Raw genomic sequence first — 19,251 nt, forward strand, 5'->3', positions numbered from 1 at the left:
TCCCTCAAGGTCAACCGAAACCACTATCCAAGTAGCCGATACTTCGGCTGAGGCATCTTGATTCTATGTTGAAACAAGCATTCTTTGTTGGAATACATTCGTATTAAGCGCGAAATTGTGTATCCATCAACAAACGTACGGTGATTCTTTAATTATCAATATGTCCAACACCTATTCCGATTTCTTCTTAGAATTGATACTTTCTGTGTATCTAACTCCATTTAATCGATCATGTCGTTTTCAGAAAACGAACTGTCAGAGGGTGAAGAGGATCATGCTATGGATAACATTCGTGCCATGCTCCAGGATTATTACGGAACTGATACCGGAGATGAAGTGAAGGAAGATGATTACTACGATATGGATAGTAAGGTGTTCGACAAAGACAAGTTTATTCCTGTATCATTCTTCTTTGAGAGTTACGTCTAGAAAATCCTTAAAGAGCAGTCTCTCCCAGATCTGATTAAGACGAACATTCGTGTTATATCCGAGGCGAAGCAACTGGATTCGGACATGCAGAAACTGGTGTATGAAAATTACAGCAGGTTTATGAGTGCTTCGAAAACTGTTCGAACGCTTCAGGTACGGCCTGGGAGTGGTCTTAAAGTATAGGAAAATGTAGGTGACATGGAAACTCGAATGTCCAGTCTTCTTGAGAAGATTCAGGTGGTGACGACACTGAGCAATACTGTTGGCAGCAATCTTGATGCAAATCGAACCAAAGTGGACAAATTGGTGAGTGTAAAGCGACTGCTTAAGAAGCTCCAATTCCTATTCGATCTTCCATCTCGCTTACAACGGTAAATGTCAATAACTGGGTTCATATCTAGTTGTGTTGAGTTGGAGGCATACGATCAGGCTGTGGATTACTACACCTCCTCAACACTAGTGTTAAATGATTACCGTCATATTAAGTCCTTTAATACTATTCAAGAAGCAGCTGATAGTATTATGAACAAGCTCAAATCTCAAATGCTTGTTGCTATCCAGGAGCCTGATATTCGTATGACTCAGTTGGAAGATTTTGTCCGTTTGCTTATGAAGTTGGGCCATCCTACAGAGGATCTCTTTACTATCTATTTGAACTATCATCGTTCTCATCTCCATGATATCATTGAGAAGTATCAGAAGTTGAAACCTTTGAGTGAGGATGAGAAGGAGATTATTGCATTGAGTGGTAGTGAGCAGGAAGTAGAGAGTGTTCGAGCCAAGCAAAGGGTTACAAATGATTATCCTTTGCTTCAGTTCATGTCAATGATTGAAAAGGTATGTGATTAGATGCAAGTATGATAGTAAGGAGTTCATTGATCTTCTTATTCATGTTTCTGTGGCATATACTGATATTTTCAAAGAGAATGAGGTAAGCAATAGTGAACTGTTTAACACAAGTCATCACAAACATCTCTCATTGCCTTCACACAAGATCTGATGAAAAGGTATTTGGCTGCTGTTACTGATCGAATCTCTTCTGATGTCTCATATGAGGTGAAGAAGGTTATAGAGTCTCATTCCTAGCATGTCTTAGAAGACGATGCCATCTCTCCATTTGGAGAGATCCGCAGTGCTCTAGACCTTCTACATCAGCATGTGGTGAAGGTTGATAATATTGTCAGGAATACTGGCACTCTGCCTGTCATGCAGACACTTATCAAGAATACTGTGAAGACTCAGATGGCTGGATCCTTTGATATGGTACGTTCAGAGCTGGCTGAAGTCATTAAGACTGCGGATACCAAGGCTCAAGCCTTACCTTTGTGGATGGCTCCTAAGCCGGTTTCTGTAGCTGCACAACCGCCTGCTGAAGCCACTGAAACCATACAGCCAGCATCGGATGATCTGTTTTCAACAGGTCTTGCTCCAGTCCCTGGTGCAGGACCAATCAATCTGGAGGAATCGAATGAAGTAGCTCCCCAGCCAGCACCTGCCCCTGAAGTGAAGGAAGAACCACGTGATACTGGTAGGAACAACTGTGGTTCTTGATTAGTAGTGGAATCAGTGGGTAAGTATGTATGTAGTCAGACCGAGATGCTGTTACACCGTGTTGTTGAGCGTCTACATAGTCTCTTATCTCTCTTACAGATGACTGTTCCTGATTCTCTTGCTCTCTTCACAGAGTACTTCTATACTCAGATCCAACAGACGATCTTATGGCTGAGTGGTTTGCTTCTGAAGATTCAGAATACACCGCATCCTCTACTGTATGGAACCGACAACTCTGTGTTGCTGGCAGACACAGATCGCAAGTAATATTGAGCTGAGGGTCTGATTAATAGAAAGCAGACAGTATTCCTTAACGAGGCTCTCGTGCAGCAGCTTCCTCAACTCAACATCAGTGCTCGCTGTGCTCTTGGTCTGTTCAGTGGATGTCGAATGATTAGTCGGTCGGTGATCAAGTCTACTGTGCAGGTACTTGTTGACTACACTCCAGAGGATTCATCAATCAATCAGGTAGTTATTCGCAACTGGTCTAATCGTAGGAACGGTTGACTCTGGGAATGAATATCTCCGGACTGATTCAAGCGAGTAATGATGCTGCCAATGCGATGCTGCGTTGCTTCTGTGTCCTCTGTGCCAATCAGATGACAGATGATTTCATCGAGCATGTGCTGAATGCCTCTGATCTCGAGGCCGCTGTGGCTTCTTCTACCATCCATAGTCTCCAATTAATGTTTACGGCTTTCCAGGACTGTAACGATGCTGTGGTCGATGCCATCACAGAGTTGGGTGCACCAGCATTAGAGACTCTTCTGCATGTAACACGAGAAGCAATATCAGCAGAAGAGAGTGAAATGTTCAGTTACATTGAGAAGGCTATGTCGTCTCGAATTCGTATTTTACCCCTGGAGTTGAAGCCAACAATGATGGATGTGGTGGGAAGCACTATCAAGTTGTTTGTGAAGAATGTTCTCGAGGAGATCCGTTCAAATGTCATCTTTGAGTATCAGTACCACAATGTGATCATTAATCTGGCTTTTGTGTTATCGATGTCGAAAGCACTTCTTATGGATGTTACAGAGCTTCGAAATATGATTGAAGAGGTTGTGAAGACTGGATATGAGCGTTGTTTCGGCCCCACATTAGTGGAGGAAGATATCCAAAAGAAGGCCATTCAGGATGGAATGGATGCGTTTGAGAAGGAAACAAGATCATAACTTGTTTGTTGAACATCTTCCCTCCATTCCACAATTATGAAGAAGAAGCGAAGGAATCTGCTTACCATTCGAGGGAGAGATGAGGACATTAATAAGAACGAGAGTAGTGGGGTTGTGAACAATGATGATGTGAATATCGTATGTACCGACATGGTAAAGCAGAGTCAGGTGGATAAGAGTGAAAATGAGAACATTGGAACTAATCTAGGACAAGATGAGATTTCCATTCCTTCAACGAAGGAGATCAAAAGTGAAACAAGTAAAACAGAAGCTCATTCTCAAGATAGTTCAACGGTTGCTATCCCCACTCCAGATAAACAAGTTGAGTTTGCTAGTGTGATCAGTAAGTGGAAAGAGAGGAAACAAGAATCTACAAGAGAGAAGTACTTTATCCGATGTTGTTTCTCAAAGGAATATCGAAAGTAAGGGTACTCTACCATTTCATCATATATAAGGTATTCGAATCAGATTAAGGATGAGTCAATAAGGATGGTATTACCAACAGTTAACAAATATCATCATTCCGAACACTTATTTAAATCAATTCCAGTCTTGGTGAACAGGCACAACCGTCCAGTGTATCCTTCTTCCTGGGATCGAGGAAGAAAAAGATCTGAAGAGTGCCAAATGTATAAAAATGACGTAATAAAGCGAATTGCATCGATATTCTAAATGATCTTTTGTTGTTTCTTCATTGACCATAATTCCCGTGAAAGTACTATTCTCCTATATTTGGACTCCAGAACTTGTTCCTATTCTCAATCAGTGGAAATAGAACCGATTTACGCACTTTTCATTTTTCTTCCAAATACACGATGTACAGAACTGCTAGTATTGCAGCCAGAACATGTAATCGTTTTGCATCACGTCCGATTGTTAATAAGCGTGGTTTCGCTCTTGTGTATGCAATTGACTGTGTGGAATGAGAACTAGTAACGATATTTCTGTTCGCAAGAGAATGACAATTGGCCTATCTGGATTCACTGTTGTTGCTATTGGTACTTTCTATGGTTGCAGAGCCGTTTACAGAAATCGAAAGGCGAAAAAGATGGCAAAGTTGACGGCGGCAAAGGAGTTAGTTCCTTCAGAACCCGTGATGCCTGTGATTCCTCCAACTGAAACTCCCGAGGTCGTTCCTGCGGAGGTTCCTTCTGAAGAAGTTGCTGTTAGTGAAGTACCTGTAGTTGAGGAGAAAGTCGAAGTAACGGAGACTGTCCCGGAAGTCACCGAACCTGTACCTGAAGTAACAGAGACTACCTCAGAAATATCCACATCTGAGGAGACGACGACTGAAGCGATTCCTGTAACAGAAAAGGTATCCATTTCTGAGGAAGAGAAGTATCATCCTTGGTGGGAAGGAGTGAAGGAGGTTTCTGTCTTCCTTTCAGGAGATGAAATTACTATGCTGGATTCGAAGTTCCCTGCTACTCGTAATTACAAGTCGGGTTGTCACAACAAATGTTCATTTCTAGACCTCAGCGAAAGGTAACGTTGGCATACAATCCAAAACCTGAAGATGTTAATGAATATGGTCCTGTGATGGGAGATGAAGTTGAGATGAAAGTGATAGCGATGGTTTCAGATGAGCATGCCCAGGTTGTATGTCTTTGTAATTTGGCTTCATTATAGTTGGTATTGGATATAGGAAATGTCGAATCATGCTATCGTTATCCTCATATCGTTCTTTCTTGTGATGATGAAGATCGTACTTCAGCTTATTCTTCTGTGTATGGTCGTCTGCTTGTTGATCGTGCTGTTATGGATGGACTGTTGATTGAGGAGTCAATGAATGCATATGTTCCAAAGGATAATGTTGAGAATGTGGAGGTGGAAGGATACTATTCCTATCCTGTGACTCATGTGAGTGTGAAGGATTTAAGAAACGAAGGAATTGTGTTGAAAGGAAAGCTGTGTACAGGCCGTGGAATGGATTGTGAGAAATATGAGTAGGATTGTGATTACACGTTAATAGAAGGTGTACTGAAGCAAAGAATGATCGAGAGTGTAGCTGGTGTGTATTTATGAAGTCTGGACCTTGTTTCAAACCCTTCGAGTTGTGGCAGAAGTGTATTCTGGCTGTGAGCATGAACTTGAGGAATGAAATTTAGAATCAATCAGATGCTGACTCTTTCATTAAGAATTGTGGAGAGATCACAATGATACTCAAGGATTGTGTTGATGCTCATCCTGAGTATTATGGCAATCTCTCACAGCCACAGAGGGATGCTGAGTCTGAAGAAGCTACCAAAGAAGCCACGGAAAGTACTCCAGAGACTGAAGTTGTTGATGAGTCTCCAGTTCCTGAAGAGCCTCTCCCTGAATCTGAGGTACCTACTATCAGTTCTCCTGCTGAGAACTCTTCAGAGTAAAGAACATTTAGTTAAAACAAAGAATCGGACTGTTTGTTCTTCAGGAACAAGATACAACTAAATATACACAGAAAACACATTAGATAGACTTCTTTCATACTTCCTCAGTATTACTTGGTTTATGAACATGAAAGAAGAGAATAATCACTGAAATATCATCCATGGTTCTTCTATCCATCATCTTCATTATAATTCACTACAAACGAGCTCTTCGGACTAATTCATCACATGCATCTTCTCCAGTTTTCCCGTGGGATAAACACTCTTTCACTATATTAATAGCCATTTGAAACGAAATAATTGAAAATAAGCCATCCGTAGCAATAATACAGAATTCCAAATCTACATCGCATTTGAAGACTACCCCATACCTTTTGACAGTGGATATATCTCCACTTCAGGTTCTGCTATGACGATATCTTGATCAGGAGACAATAGTAATCTAATCATTACAATTCCATTTCTTCTTACTTCGGATCTCGATATGACTTTTTGAACCAAATATCACCAATTGATCTCGAAACGCCTAGCATATCTTCAACACGATTGTTAATCACGCGACCTCCAGCAGACTATCTCTGACACTATTCAATCGAACTTACACAAATACGCTGATACTCGAAGCCAACATTGGGATTGTGTCGAAGAAGCGAATAGCAAGCATGCCCATTAGAACTAAACACAATCCCACAATCTCCCAGACCAGCTAAAATGAGTTGATTGTTATGAATACAAAGGAGAGTAAGGACACATCCACAGCCAAGGTTACGCTGACGAGGTTCGATCATGTTCTTTCTTGAAGGGAAACAACATTTCTTCTTCGGAAACAGGATTTCCCGTAATTGAATGGCCTTCTCTTCACAATACTCCTTATCTACATCTTGAAAAACAGTTTTGATCTCCGTTTGAATATCTTCAGGATTCGTAAGAAGAGTTCCAGCAATCCGATCAAACATCGTGTCACAAACATATTCTGCGGCATCCCGACCTTGGTGGCCATCTAGTCTACTCATCACCTTTCTGATTCTCTCATACACTGAAGCAATAAATACTGCATCATCTGCAGACGACGTTTCCTTGATAAAGATCTCATCTTCATTGTCCTGATTCTCCCTCGTGTTCTATGGTGAAAAACAAAAGGCCAGACGGTACCTTTTCTTTCTTTGTGGAATAGGCGATTTGAAAAGCCATATTATACTCCTTCGTCTTGACATCGTGAATCGGATCCAGAGAGATTTCTGAATCTTCCACATTTTTCACCCGAAACACTGTGAACACCGTTTCCTCTACAATGAAGGCGACTCACAAGAAAGTACTCTCAGATTCCTCCATCGATTCAATATTCTGTAAAGACTACGAAATAATGGAGTGGATCAACGTTTCACTTTCATCGTTGCTAATTGAAAACTTGGAACTCTTGTGGTAGTTGCGATTGATGAGGTTTGATTCCCCATATTCTCATCAATGCAACTCAGTAAACCTTACGAGAGAATGCTTTTTCGCATTATCGGTGCAATGATACAATATCTTTGATTATCAAGGGATTGGAGGACCCACGGTTTTCTATCTCTTTATTGTTTCACTGTTTATTACGCATGGATATCCAGTTTAAGTCTTACCATTCCTTCGATTATACCACGGTAAAGGCAGAACTGAACTCTATCTTGAAAGAAAGGAGTTCACTCCATGAGAATCTTCAGGATATCGTATGAAATATGTTCAGTTGTGATGACATAGTCAAATCAAATATGGATATATGACAAGGATACAATTAGCGCTGTGAATCCTGTTGATTCATTGATTGCTGTTGCAAATAAGAATGTTCTTATTCTGATCGATATGGATAATACCGTTAAAACTGTTTCAAATTTATGATTATAGATTTGCTTTCAATCAGGGTTGTGTCAACGAACAGATGAAACTATTACTTCCTTGATATTTATTGATTCAGGGAGACTTCTTTTGGGGACTGTTTTGGGAAACATCTACATGTTGAGGTGTTACATAGTTCTGATCCATAGTCTTGACTGCACACTCAACCGGGTCATTTTCTTTTCGGATATGGTCATGGGTCCTATTATTCAGATCCTCTCTTTTCAACAGGTATCTATTTCATATCTCATCAAGTCTAGTTCTATTGGTTTCTCTCAGATGATTCCATTCTCGTAAAGATTCCGCACACTGCTCTTCAATACTCCGTTGATTCCAATATTCATGCCTATATGGAGTGTACTGATCTACAGAATCTCCAGAGTGTAGAATGCGGATCCATACCACAACAGCGCTACAAACTCTCTGGTCAAAAGATGATTCAACAGATCAGTCTCTCTGTTATCGCAACTCCTACCAATCGAATCAAAATAACTTCCTCAGAGACATCAGAGACATCTACTTCAACTCCGGATTCTCCTTCTGTTCCAGAACCTACTTCATTTGAGGTATTAGCAATTGGTTCTCAACCTCTTCTCTGTACCTATCAGATATCTCGTGATTCCTCTGGATTATCGGTTGGAGCCATTGCTGTGAGCATGGCAAAGTCGATTTATGGGGCTGTTCGTAACTTAGCTGGGTAGGAATTCAAAGTACTATGAATGCTAGATGGGGTTGGGGTAAAAAGGAACCAGAACCGGAGACTCCAATCCCTCGCAGTCATACCGTGTATAAGCAATTTGAAGTGGTCGATTCCAAGCGAGATGCAATGAATGTGTGGCTGAGTCCTTCGGGACAGTATGCTGTAATTAGTGATTCTCTGAGTCGAGTGATGTGTTTGGATCTCCATTCAAATCTGATTCTTCATATGTGGAAAGGGTATCTTAGAGACAATAGATTTATTGTAGTTATCGTGATGTCCAGTGTCTATGGACACATTCACTTCTAACATATCAGTCTCGGATTCTAGATATACCAATTCTTCTTCTCTTTAGTGAGAATCGTTGCTTTCTTGAGGGTTATCGTATTCCTTCTTTCTCTCGTGTTTTTAACAGACATTTCCCGTATCCGTATGTATGTGATCAATCAGTCTTATTTAGCTGCCATTGTGTCTCCTGTTCACTTGGGGAATTCATTGTTTATGATATCAAGGAACCAGATGGAATTGTAAGGACGAAGTGTGATCGAATCCAATTCACCTGTACCTTGGATTCCATTCAGAATGACAAAGAACTTATTCAACAACATGATTTGATTCATAAGAACTCTGTGATCCGACTCTTGAAGAAGAGTGTGTTGGTTGCAACACAGTCTCAACAGTGTACAGAAATCATGAGTATAAATGGCTTTTCTAACTAATCTCAAGATTTGATCCGTGATGAGATTCGTCACATTCACGATCCTCGTATGTATGTACGTCTCCTTGAAGACTGTTTTGATTGTGGGATCGACTTAACACACTCCTACACAGCACTTGTGGAGATGTGTGTTCATCAGATTCACCAGTTGGCTACAGCCTGTCAATTTAATGTTGGAGAACAAGAACTGGAGACAAAGGATGTAGAGCTGACAGATTCCAATGAAGGTAATGAATGCCTGATAAGATGATTCTTAGACGTATTACGACAATTAGACTACTATACAACAGTAATCTCATGGTATTACGTTCTTCTTGATCAGCAGAAGAATCGATCACCTCAACCCTATTCAAGAGAGGATCATATACTTCATGAGGAGGAGATTCCTCGTTGGCAGAAGGCTTTTGAAGATCAATTCGTTTTGTCTCCTTCAACAGAATCATCAAGTGAATATTCGTATCGTGATTTGGCTCAATGGGTTCAGTGTATTCAACCAGTAATCATTTCATTTGGTATAAAATTAGTCATTCCCATATCGAATTCGACCTGTTTCTTCTCTGTCACGAGCATCCCGTGCTATTCTGAACACCTTGCTTCTGGACTCCTTATTTGAGAATGAGAGTCTCTTTTGTAAGTTTTTCAAACAATTTGGAGATCCCACTTCTTCAGAAGGTTCATTCATTCCATTTCTCATTCAATGGATCATTCAACTTCCTATTCAGAGTATTCTTTTGGAACTAGTCTTCCCTAGATGTGGAAGACAACTTTTTCAAGGAATTTCTGTCTTCAATGACACGTCTTGTCTCCACTCTTACTGAAGGGTCCTTGAAGGAATCTGAAAGGGGTAAGAATAGAGACAGAGATGAATTTAAGAATTAATCATCACTACTGTGAAAGGTTTGGCATCTCCAGGTCATGCCTTATTGCTTTGTCAACTTCTCCAAGCAGACATCAATGAGAATGAAACTGCCTTATCTCTGATTCGTCAAGTACGTGCTGTAACAGTACTCTCTATGGCTGTCAAGTAAGAATGAATATGAGACTGAACAGTAGTTCACGTATCACAATCCATAATGTGACAGAAAACACAGTTCAGTATTATCTTGCTTATCTCAATATTCCCGTGGAATACATTCGTTTCGATAATGAACATTTGTTCGTGTATTATTTTAACTTTGATATCTAGTTCCATTGATTTAGATAACTGGAGAAATTTGCAGGAAATTTCTCTGCATCCTCACTCCAATTATATCTCGTTACTCAGTATCTATCTCCCTGTGTCTTTATTTTACACCATTTTCGTCCAAATTATTGTCAACAAGCTCAATCGATTGGATGGTTCTGATTTCAATTATATTTTGCGAGTGCTAGGGTTACTTCCTTCTTCGCGGCGCTATGCCTTTGCTCGTTTCTGTTGGCGAATGTCTTCTTGTGATTGATATTTGAGTGATAGAGTGGCATCATATGCTTCTGAGGCAATTGCTTCGGAGACTCGTCAAGTAGCTGAGATACCTTCATTCATTCAGTTTGTGACCAATACACAGAAGTAAGTGTGATCACGTTCTCTCATATAGACTCCTTGAACTGATTCTTCAAGGTACGGATTCACTTCCCATTCCTGCTGAGGATGTATCGACCTCCGTTCAGTTGGAGGATTATCCTTTTCCTATTACTCAAGGCTGTTATGTGTCCATTGCTCAGGAGTATGGAACCCCACTGACAGAGTCCCAAGTCCAATCAGTCGAGGAAGCCGAACACATTGTAATAATTGCAGGCATTTCTGCCCAACTTCATATATCAAAAACTGTTCTAATTCCGCCACTTATCTATCTGTATCCTGATTGGGTAATTATTCTCTTTTCTCTTTATGGATAGAAATCTTATGTTATTCCTTCAATTCCTGATTATGTAACAACTCCAATTGATGAGCAGACTCGTCACCAGCGTACCAAGTTTGTGAAGCTTTGTTTGAATATGAATTTGGAAGCCGGGCAACAGGCATATCAGGCCTTTGGAATGTCTGCAGCCTTCTTCAGTGTGTTGCGAGGATGTCAACATTTCCTAGCTGGAAAGGATGATAAAGGAGATCGATTCTGTCGTAGTTCTGTTCAGGAACTCAATGAAGAGGAGAAGAAGGATTGTATCTATGAACTAACTTCTACGGTACAAGCTTTTGTTCAGGAGTCTATTCAATGGACTAATCAGAATAAACGAATTCGTCTCTTTGATTATCTTCCAGATCATTTGGTGAGTTGGCTTGATTCACACCCTTCTTCTGGAAGAGTCAGTTCTCCATCTATAACCACTTCAATATCGTATGCTTGGTATGATTGAGTGAGATGATAGAATGTTGAAGAGGATCAAAAAGTACATCCCAAATGATCTAGATGACTACAAAGTGATTACTGAATTGGTTGAAGCCTTGACAGAGTGTCTTAAGAAGATACAATATTCTTGTCATGTTTGGAACAAAAACAATAAACTGATCATAGTACAACTAATCCGAAATGCCTGGCCAGTCAGGCAAATAGCGATGATCTGGGTTAATCTGATTAATGTCAAAAAGTTCGATAAATTGCTGATCCATAAACCGAGGTTTTGGCTCTGCGTAAAGCCGATACTCCCAGAGAATCGACGATAAGGACCATCCCTGAATCTAGTTCATTACACTCACCCGAACGTCCCTACTCGACGAATACAACCAACAACAGAGCCAGTTCGATGCTAAAAATAACTATTCAGGAGAATACATACCTTTCCACTGTTGCAGTGAACAAGCATAGGAAGATTCCGGGTATCTGAAAATCAAAGAAAGAGGGTATCTGTACCCAAAATGAGATGCATCATCTCTACGACCATATCTGTAGGAATCTCTGTAAAAGGTTCCTATTCAATTATCTCGAAATAGATCGGACTTACCTTGTTACCAACTAGCGGATACTTAAACAGCTTGATATCAAATCGATTCATGAATTTGAGACTATCTTCCGGATATTCTTCAGGAACCAATACACTAAACAATAAGGAACAATTGAAAGAGGAGACAGAATTGATTTGATCCCTAAGTGATGTATGAAGGGAAAGTTCCGTTTTACAGGGAAAGCACCTTTAAAATAAACTCGAATACACTCAGGTACTTCGATACAATCCCTTTTCAATGACGGCAAAGTTGGTCGGAGGTATGAACTCGTCATTCATGGGGAGATAATCGTTATCCCCCGAACTTCGATCCATAGAATCAGTGATGCTTCCTATTGAGGAATCAACGTGATTCTGATTGATCTCCAAAATTTCGTCCCTTTTTTGGTTTCCTTATAGAAAACAGATTACTTATGATAATCAATATAAATCATTATTTCGGGGGTGATACCATAGTGGCGGATAGTATGTTGTTCTTCGATGCGTTTCATTCTCGACACAAGAGTAAACGATTTGGGATCAATATTCAATCTCTTACCAATTGCCTTTTTCCATTCTTCAATAGAGCAAGAAGGTGAAAGCTGTGTCATAATCACATCTACATCAAATGACTCCATTCTTATTCTACTTCCTTCAGACAGCAGCACATCTCGTTCCTTCGTTACTGTTAACATGCCATGTAATCCAAATGCAACAATATATTGACGTGGTTCTGATCTTAAACGCCCTTCATATCTCTGTCTCTACTTATGACTGACTTTATAGAATCTCACTTCACGAGTCTGACATGCTAAGCACAAGACAGGGAAAAATCGCAGTTCAGGGTATTTCACATTCGTCGATACGAAATAGAACCCAGTAAGACGGTCTACCACTGGATGATGCTGGAGTAACAATTCCATCTCTCTTTCACTCACCAATTCTATACACTTCTTCTCACTCATTGCCTATCGTTCATTCTCTCCCAAATATCTACAGCACACGGTACAGGGGACTTACCCAAGATGAAGTGATCCATGTACCCTGGAATCAGAAGTCCACCATGAGGACAGAGTGACAAGAAGCGCATTGGTCCTATATCTTCATATGGTAACTTTCTGTGAAGCCAGGATCTCCAGCGTTGCATCCACTCACCATCCACCAAGAAGTAACATCCATCATCAAGGAAAGGGTTATCGGAGAAGTAACTACTGGAGACTCTGATCATTAACAGACCTCAGACACATACAGAGTACGTCGTTCACGTAGACTAAATAAGATTATATGTTCAAATTCATCACGATAACGTAACTCACTAGAGTATTTAGGTATGAAGTAATTGGATGTTTTGAATGTGTTGTTGATTATTTCTCCATACAATTTCATTCCATGTGCAAATCCTGTGCCTACCGGCTGCCCTCTCGAACTGGATTTCGGTTTTGGGGGTGGAGGGGGAGGAGGACGAGGAGGAGGAGCTGTTAGCAGAGGTGCAACTGGAAGTACTCCTGATGCTATATTAGGTATGGGTCGAGAGGGAGCTGGCTTGGGCACTTCTGGAACTACTGGTTGGACCAAAGGCTTTCTTATCGTAGAGCGAATGCAAGGAGGAGGTGGAGGAATCTTCTCTTCCTTCAATTTATCATTCACAATAGGACTCAAAGGAAGAACAGGTGTTGAGGGCTTGATAGAAGTTTTTGCTCGCTTACGCTTACATATATCACAACTCATGATCGTTCTAATTCGAAGGCATGACTAAATACTTACAAGGGTACTTTCACAGCATTAGGAAATGATACACTAATCATATTCCATGTCTTAGAAGGTACTACCAACGTATCCATTCGACGGAGATACTGTTTTAGCAAACCATGTTCCTACTCTTCATGATTTACTCTCACTCCTACACATAACAATGTCTTGGTTGGTTCTAATTCAATTTGATTTGCCACCCACTGATGGCAAGTACATCGATCAGGATGTGCTAGCAAACGTCTTCTTCCTCGTACAGCCACTTTCAACGAAGTTACAAAGGCACTACTAACAATAGCACATCCAGGCTCCATGCGCTCAAGTGCTTGATCAGACTCTAATTGACGTCTCGAATATTTATCTTCAACTGCTGCTATGGCTTTGTAAAGTTGCGAAAGAGACTGGTGTTGAGCCACACAAGTACGTAAGAATGAGTTATATCTCTCAGCACACAAATCACAGTATCCAGTAGCATATTTGAAAGAATGAAACGGCTGATTAGACAAATTCGTCATCTTCTCGAATAACGGAGCTGAAACTATCTTATAATGTGTTCTAAAGACTAATAATTAGAGTGAATATCAATCCACACATATTGGATCTAACTTTCCATGAGTACAAGAATTCACATTCGTTGAATCCTCCTCATCTCCATTCGTATCCACTCGTAATCTCTCTTTCAGATTCTTTTTCAATATTTGAATGATACTCGTAATCAGACTATCTGAATCAACACGAACTACTTCAGGCTGATCTATTTCAACATATTCCGCATCGGTTTGATTTAGTTGTCTCTGAGCTTCTTCTTCAGCCGCAGTCATTCGTCGAAGCTTCGGTTGGGTTCTTAAAGCAGGATTGGCATCAAATATCGCAACTACCTTCTGAATCAGTTCAGTACCTTGAATCCATCTCTGGTACTCTTTTATTGGGATATACACATCCGAGGTAAAGTCTCGTGTTTGAATTGGATGAGCCTTCAAAGCAGCCAATCGCTTTGAAAGATCTGATCGAAGCTGGAGAAGTGTATGATACTCTTCCTGAATTGATGCCTCCTTATTCTTGTTCTCACTAAATATTGAATCCAAATCACTTTGACGGAGACAATTAGTAGTAATCACATGTTCTTGTTCATCTTCTTCTTGTTCAAAGATATCTCGTCGCATATAACTATGAGTTATTCCCATATTCAGTATTTACAAACACATATAGGCTGATTGGACAGTCATGTTATTTGTTACCATTCTTCGACTTCGACTTGTTCCTCCCAATAATGGACCTCCCATTGTTACAGTAGTCTCTTCTGGTTTCAAAGGAGTTTCACTCTCAGAGACATCCTTGTTCAATCGTGATTGCTTTGCTGGTGCTGATAACCCATCTCCTTCTCGCTTCAGTGATGACAATGTTGATGACTGTGTTTCCACACCCTTCATATTATCTGACTTCGTAATATCATGAAAAGCAATAGGATCAACAGAAAACGACATATTCGGTTGTTTGAAAGGTCTCCATGGATGTGATTTGACTATGATTAAACTTGATTGGAATGAGTACCATCTACATAGGGACAAGCAATCTCCTCCACAACATTATCATTTAACAAATACCATCGATTATCTATCACTCAAATAATATATAGAACACAACGATATTGGACATGACAGGTATAATGACCACGTGTTGCCTGATCTCCATGATGATGAATTGCAGCTACCAATACATAGTCTGATACAGTAACAGAAGGATCCTAAAGATCATGATCAAGAAAAAAATAGACCAAATTACTGAAGTTCGCAAAATCGAAGGCAAGTGGAATTTGGACTCCATTTGTCAGTTTCATTTGATTTCCACTTCCACGATCATATTGAAGTCGCTGCAATCGAAGTACTAGAACGGAGGGAAGTCGTTTGATTTTTGTTAGAACTTCAGCGTCACACTTGCGATTACATCTAGAAATGAATGAAAGGACTAATGAAGACGATGAACAGAAATATTGCTCACTTCCAACCATCTTCTCCTTAGTGAATTGGATTTGAAGAGCATCTTCCAAACGAGGTGAGTTAATTACAGGGCAATCCTAATCATGACGCATTTCAAACATGCCAACAAGAAATGAAAACACATCAGGACGATAGAACACTTGATGACAGTTCATACAACATCGACAAAGCAATCGCTCTCCAGTAATTACAGAATCAATCTCTTGCTAGTGGTCATTTCAACAACCTAACTGTACAACCAGAGGTTCTTGGTTCTCTTCTATCAGAGAACTTTTGATAGTAGCCATTAACGAGTCGAAAAACTCATGAACATCACATTGAACATGAGGATCGATTCCCAGTGCAATGACAAGATCACTGGGATAATAGAAATGACTGTTTGAAAGTGACATTTCTGCAAAAGTCCTCTGGATATTGTAGAGGACAGAATCGTATTTTGTTGTCCTGGCCGACATTCTACAAATGATACAGTCATAAAACCGGGACATCTGCTTCCTAAATGGCTGAAGTCGGAATAAACACTGAAGTAATACATTGACATAACAGGTATTATGAGCATTTAGTAAGCCCATTGGAATATCGCTATCTCGGATCATGTGAGTTACAGCATCCTTTACACGATCCAATTCTTCAACCAGAAATTGAGTACTACTTTCTCCAATGTTATATCTACATATGAGACTAAATAATGGAACCATACAAACAGTACGGATTATCTTGGCAATTACAATTACTTCGATGACCTAATAAATCATAAAGAATTACTAGACTAACCCTCTTGCGGACAGATGCAGTAATTTAGATGATAGCAGTCAGCTATCTCCAACCCTACAGTATCTTTCTTATTGATACCCGATAAAACAGACATCGCTCTGTTTATGGAATCCAACTAGCCAAATAGGTTTTTGAATTATACTTATTGAATAAATGGGTTTTGAACAAGTGGCAAAATTCTGGTGTATTTTGTCCATGGTGCCATTTGCCTGCGACGCAAACTGAGAGTGCCACAAATATTCAACCATGGGAATAAGATAGTTTTTGACAACTAGAAGAATCGCGGGAATCTGATAATGTGTAATTGAATTGCTTCTGACGCGTTATTTGTTTTTGGTTCGACCAATCAACACTTATTTGTATTCTTTGCCATTATATGAGCGTATATCTTCTCTTTTGTGTCATATTGTAGTGCATCCAAGAAGAATCTGTTTCTGAGAGGCAAAGATCCGTCGGACAGATTCTTCCAGAGTTGTCTTTATCTGATACCTCTCCTTCAGGAAAGGATAGTTCTGGTTCTACTCTGTATGGTTATCTCCCTGGTTGCTTTTGGATCAAGTCCTCATTAGTAGTTAGTCAGTCCAATACTAGTCTCAGTAGTCTCACTTCGATTTCTGCTCCAAGTTCTTTTAGTTGGTCCAGTGCTCTCCATCTCTTCCGTTCTTGGCATTCGAAATCTCGATCTGTTAGTCCTAGTCGGAGCTGTACATGTTAGCATCCTGGATTCACCTTTAGTCAATGACTCTGTTCCTGATTTGTCGTTTGATTCAACATATGATGAAGTATGTTTGTGAAAGGGATATCACGATTAGAATATGATTTCACGGGGTGATTCTATCTTACATCTGCTACCTGCCAAAACGCGACATGTTTATATTCGCAATCATTTTTCTATATCTCGTCATCAGATTCTTTGTGCTAATGGTATTTTCTATCTTCCTGACGTTGTCATTGATACGACTCGTGTCGGTGTCACCAAACAAGCCCGACGCGTTATTAAGCAATATGGAAGATATGTGATTGATCCAACTACTTCTCCTGTTGCTGTCTCTCTGATGTGGAAGGTCATCTTAATAATCTTTTCTAATCTTCTAGTCTTCTATTAGTGAAGCTTTGCGATTTGACGACAAGGATTACCAACGTGCTTTGCGTATTCAATCAGATCTGAATAATCAACGAGATAATCCCCATGTTGTGAAACTTTACCATCTTCTAGGTATGAAATTGTCTGTTCTGTGAATGCTAGAAACAGATACTCACATTATTGCTGTGATGGAGATCGTGAATGGAGATATTGAATGTTATAAAGATTGGATCCGAACTCAACATCTTGAAAAAGAGGTATTTTCTCAGCTTATTGACGCTTATCGACATGTTCTTCGATGTGGATACTATCATTGCAATTTGAGTACAGAAACCGTTCTATTGCAATTGCAAGCTAATTCTGATAATCCTTCTTCTACTGTGATTGTAATCAAATTATCAGGATTCGAACAAGCGATTCCTATCTCTACTAGTCGATCTATTTCTGCGGATGGAGCATGCAAAGGAAATACATCCTTCATGGCTCCGGAAGTAGCATTCTCGGGATGTGTTGACAATTAGTGTTTTGAGGATTCGTATCGGCCGGGACAGGCAGATATTTGGAGCTTAGGAATAATTTTATTTTGTTTACTTGTGGGCGAGACTCCTTTTGACATTGCCAATTCTAGTGATCCTTTCTTTCTTGCTTTCCAAGATGATGGATTTGATTCTATCCGTCCTTCTCTAATTGAAGCGAATGCTAGTCCTGATTCCATAGGTATGATTGTAACAGCTTGTTGAGTCGTAGTTTTATTAGAGAAGATGCTTGTTGAGAACCCATCAGATCGGATCTGCTTTCAAGATCTATGCAAAGAAGCCTATGTACAATAATCGTTTGGATTGTTTATAAGAAACACACGCAATTGCGGTTCAACTAAAAGATGTCCCTACAGAAGTTTCAGGGAGTACAAACCATCTCTTCCAGTAATCTTGTCAATCCGTTCCTCTCGATCTGGACCCAATGCTACCACAGTGAACGTATTTGGTTCCAATTGCGTTCTTCCGGCATCACGCTATATGAAAGATACAGACCTCAACCTACCACTGCATAATACGTTATGCCGCACTTTTCTGCTTCTTGACAGATGTTATAAAAGGTCTCTTCATCAGGACAGGAAAGAGCGACCTTCTTACACCCACTTCGTTTCCAACTTCGATATAAGTCTAGAGATTATTATTCCCTTTTTCGAATACCCTTTGTATTTCGTTTTGCACGATCTACTGCCCCCACTGCAGCATGACAACATTGTGCACAAGCCTTTCCCTTTGTCATTGGAAGGTCTTTACGAACACATAGAACCATTTTTAGGCTGAAATCTAGATACTAAACCTACCAAAACACAAATCACCAGGATCCTCATCTTCCTCATCACTTTCTTCTTCATCCTCTGTATCACTATCGGAGTAATCGGAATCTGAATCGTCTTCTATCGTTTGCTTCTCATGCCACTTGTAACCAATAAAAATTCCTAAACCGATTGATAAGAGGAATCCAAGACATGCCAATATAATTACACGAAGGAATACGGCGTCCATGAAGAGATACTAATGGTGACAAAAGTGTTTTGTATTTCTGGAATCAGTTGGGGGACCTATTTTGGTCACTCATATTCACCCTTTGGAACGTCGAATGGATATCCGTGATGTTGATACGATAGTCCGTGGTTGGAGAAGAAACAGGGATTCATCTCAGCAATAGTTTGTTCCGATCATTCTACTCATTCGTAGTCGTATTTTCCCTAATTACTGGACAGGAGACGATTATAGAAAATGTATTTATATAGTAGATGAGCAGAAATCCACATCATGGCGTCCACTCCGAGTATTTGTTACATTTTTCTTCTTATAGACTAGAGCCATTCGCTGCGATTCGCATTGATCGTGTTCTGTATAGTTTATACTGTATCATTGTTTTCTGAGTCTTGTCTTTGTTAACAAACAT

General features: G+C 40.0%; 8 protein-coding genes across 8 annotated transcripts; 4 read left to right on the forward strand and 4 right to left on the reverse strand.

Annotated features, from left to right (window-relative positions):
• Positions 1–231: 231 nt before the first annotated feature.
• Positions 232–3,152, forward strand: JH06_1718 (hypothetical protein; the record flags this gene model as incomplete). The annotated part of the gene is made up of 10 exons (XM_014674438.1): positions 232–399; positions 430–582; positions 613–800; positions 831–1,266; positions 1,298–1,360; positions 1,390–1,494; positions 1,516–1,957; positions 1,988–2,243; positions 2,274–2,448; positions 2,478–3,152. The coding sequence occupies 10 exons, from the start codon at positions 232–234 to the stop codon at positions 3,150–3,152; spliced, it is 2,661 nt and encodes an 886-aa protein (XP_014529924.1).
• Positions 3,153–3,967: 815 nt separating this feature from the next.
• Positions 3,968–5,521, forward strand: JH06_1719 (hypothetical protein; the record flags this gene model as incomplete). Its single annotated transcript, XM_014674439.1, has 6 exons — positions 3,968–4,053; positions 4,086–4,592; positions 4,625–4,751; positions 4,782–5,098; positions 5,125–5,230; positions 5,261–5,521. 6 exons carry the CDS (start codon positions 3,968–3,970, stop codon positions 5,519–5,521), a joined length of 1,404 nt encoding a protein of 467 aa, XP_014529925.1.
• On the reverse strand, positions 5,513–6,712 carry JH06_1720 (hypothetical protein; the record flags this gene model as incomplete). Its single annotated transcript, XM_014674440.1, has 7 exons — positions 5,513–5,578; positions 5,622–5,691; positions 5,722–5,916; positions 5,993–6,093; positions 6,124–6,526; positions 6,557–6,642; positions 6,674–6,712. The coding sequence occupies 7 exons, from the start codon at positions 6,710–6,712 to the stop codon at positions 5,513–5,515; spliced, it is 960 nt and encodes a 319-aa protein (XP_014529926.1).
• Positions 6,713–7,827: 1,115 nt separating this feature from the next.
• On the forward strand, positions 7,828–8,399 carry JH06_1721 (hypothetical protein; the record flags this gene model as incomplete). Its single annotated transcript, XM_014674441.1, has 2 exons — positions 7,828–8,090; positions 8,120–8,399. The coding sequence occupies 2 exons, from the start codon at positions 7,828–7,830 to the stop codon at positions 8,397–8,399; spliced, it is 543 nt and encodes a 180-aa protein (XP_014529927.1).
• Positions 8,400–11,305: 2,906 nt separating this feature from the next.
• JH06_1722 (hypothetical protein) lies at positions 11,306–12,042 on the reverse strand (the record flags this gene model as incomplete). Its single annotated transcript, XM_014674442.1, has 7 exons — positions 11,306–11,464; positions 11,497–11,532; positions 11,563–11,606; positions 11,637–11,694; positions 11,728–11,821; positions 11,854–11,914; positions 11,946–12,042. 7 exons carry the CDS (start codon positions 12,040–12,042, stop codon positions 11,306–11,308), a joined length of 549 nt encoding a protein of 182 aa, XP_014529928.1.
• A 92-nt stretch (positions 12,043–12,134) lies between these two features.
• On the reverse strand, positions 12,135–16,320 carry JH06_1723 (ubiquitin carboxyl-terminal hydrolase; the record flags this gene model as incomplete). Its single annotated transcript, XM_014674443.1, is given in 18 exon segments — positions 12,135–12,325; positions 12,356–12,470; positions 12,486–12,674; positions 12,704–12,914; positions 12,956–13,441; positions 13,471–13,580; positions 13,611–14,010; positions 14,062–14,622; positions 14,659–14,977; positions 15,007–15,069; positions 15,100–15,199; positions 15,230–15,401; positions 15,432–15,529; positions 15,575–15,658; positions 15,692–15,908; positions 15,933–16,121; positions 16,162–16,195; positions 16,227–16,320. The coding sequence occupies 18 exon segments, from the start codon at positions 16,318–16,320 to the stop codon at positions 12,135–12,137; spliced, it is 3,633 nt and encodes a 1,210-aa protein (XP_014529929.1).
• A 644-nt stretch (positions 16,321–16,964) lies between these two features.
• Positions 16,965–18,140, forward strand: JH06_1724 (CAMK protein kinase; the record flags this gene model as incomplete). Its single annotated transcript, XM_014674444.1, is given in 6 exon segments — positions 16,965–17,012; positions 17,039–17,290; positions 17,322–17,442; positions 17,473–17,819; positions 17,832–18,027; positions 18,058–18,140. 6 exon segments carry the CDS (start codon positions 16,965–16,967, stop codon positions 18,138–18,140), a joined length of 1,047 nt encoding a protein of 348 aa, XP_014529930.1.
• A 56-nt stretch (positions 18,141–18,196) lies between these two features.
• On the reverse strand, positions 18,197–18,845 carry JH06_1725 (peptidyl-tRNA hydrolase mitochondrial; the record flags this gene model as incomplete). Its single annotated transcript, XM_014674445.1, has 4 exons — positions 18,197–18,322; positions 18,352–18,473; positions 18,504–18,626; positions 18,659–18,845. The coding sequence occupies 4 exons, from the start codon at positions 18,843–18,845 to the stop codon at positions 18,197–18,199; spliced, it is 558 nt and encodes a 185-aa protein (XP_014529931.1).
• Positions 18,846–19,251: the final 406 nt, after the last annotated feature.

This window comes from Blastocystis sp. subtype 4 (genome assembly GCF_000743755.1).
Source record: "Blastocystis sp. subtype 4 strain WR1 chromosome Unknown seqid_0009, whole genome shotgun sequence".
NCBI lineage: Eukaryota > Bigyra > Opalinata > Blastocystidae > Blastocystis > Blastocystis sp. subtype 4.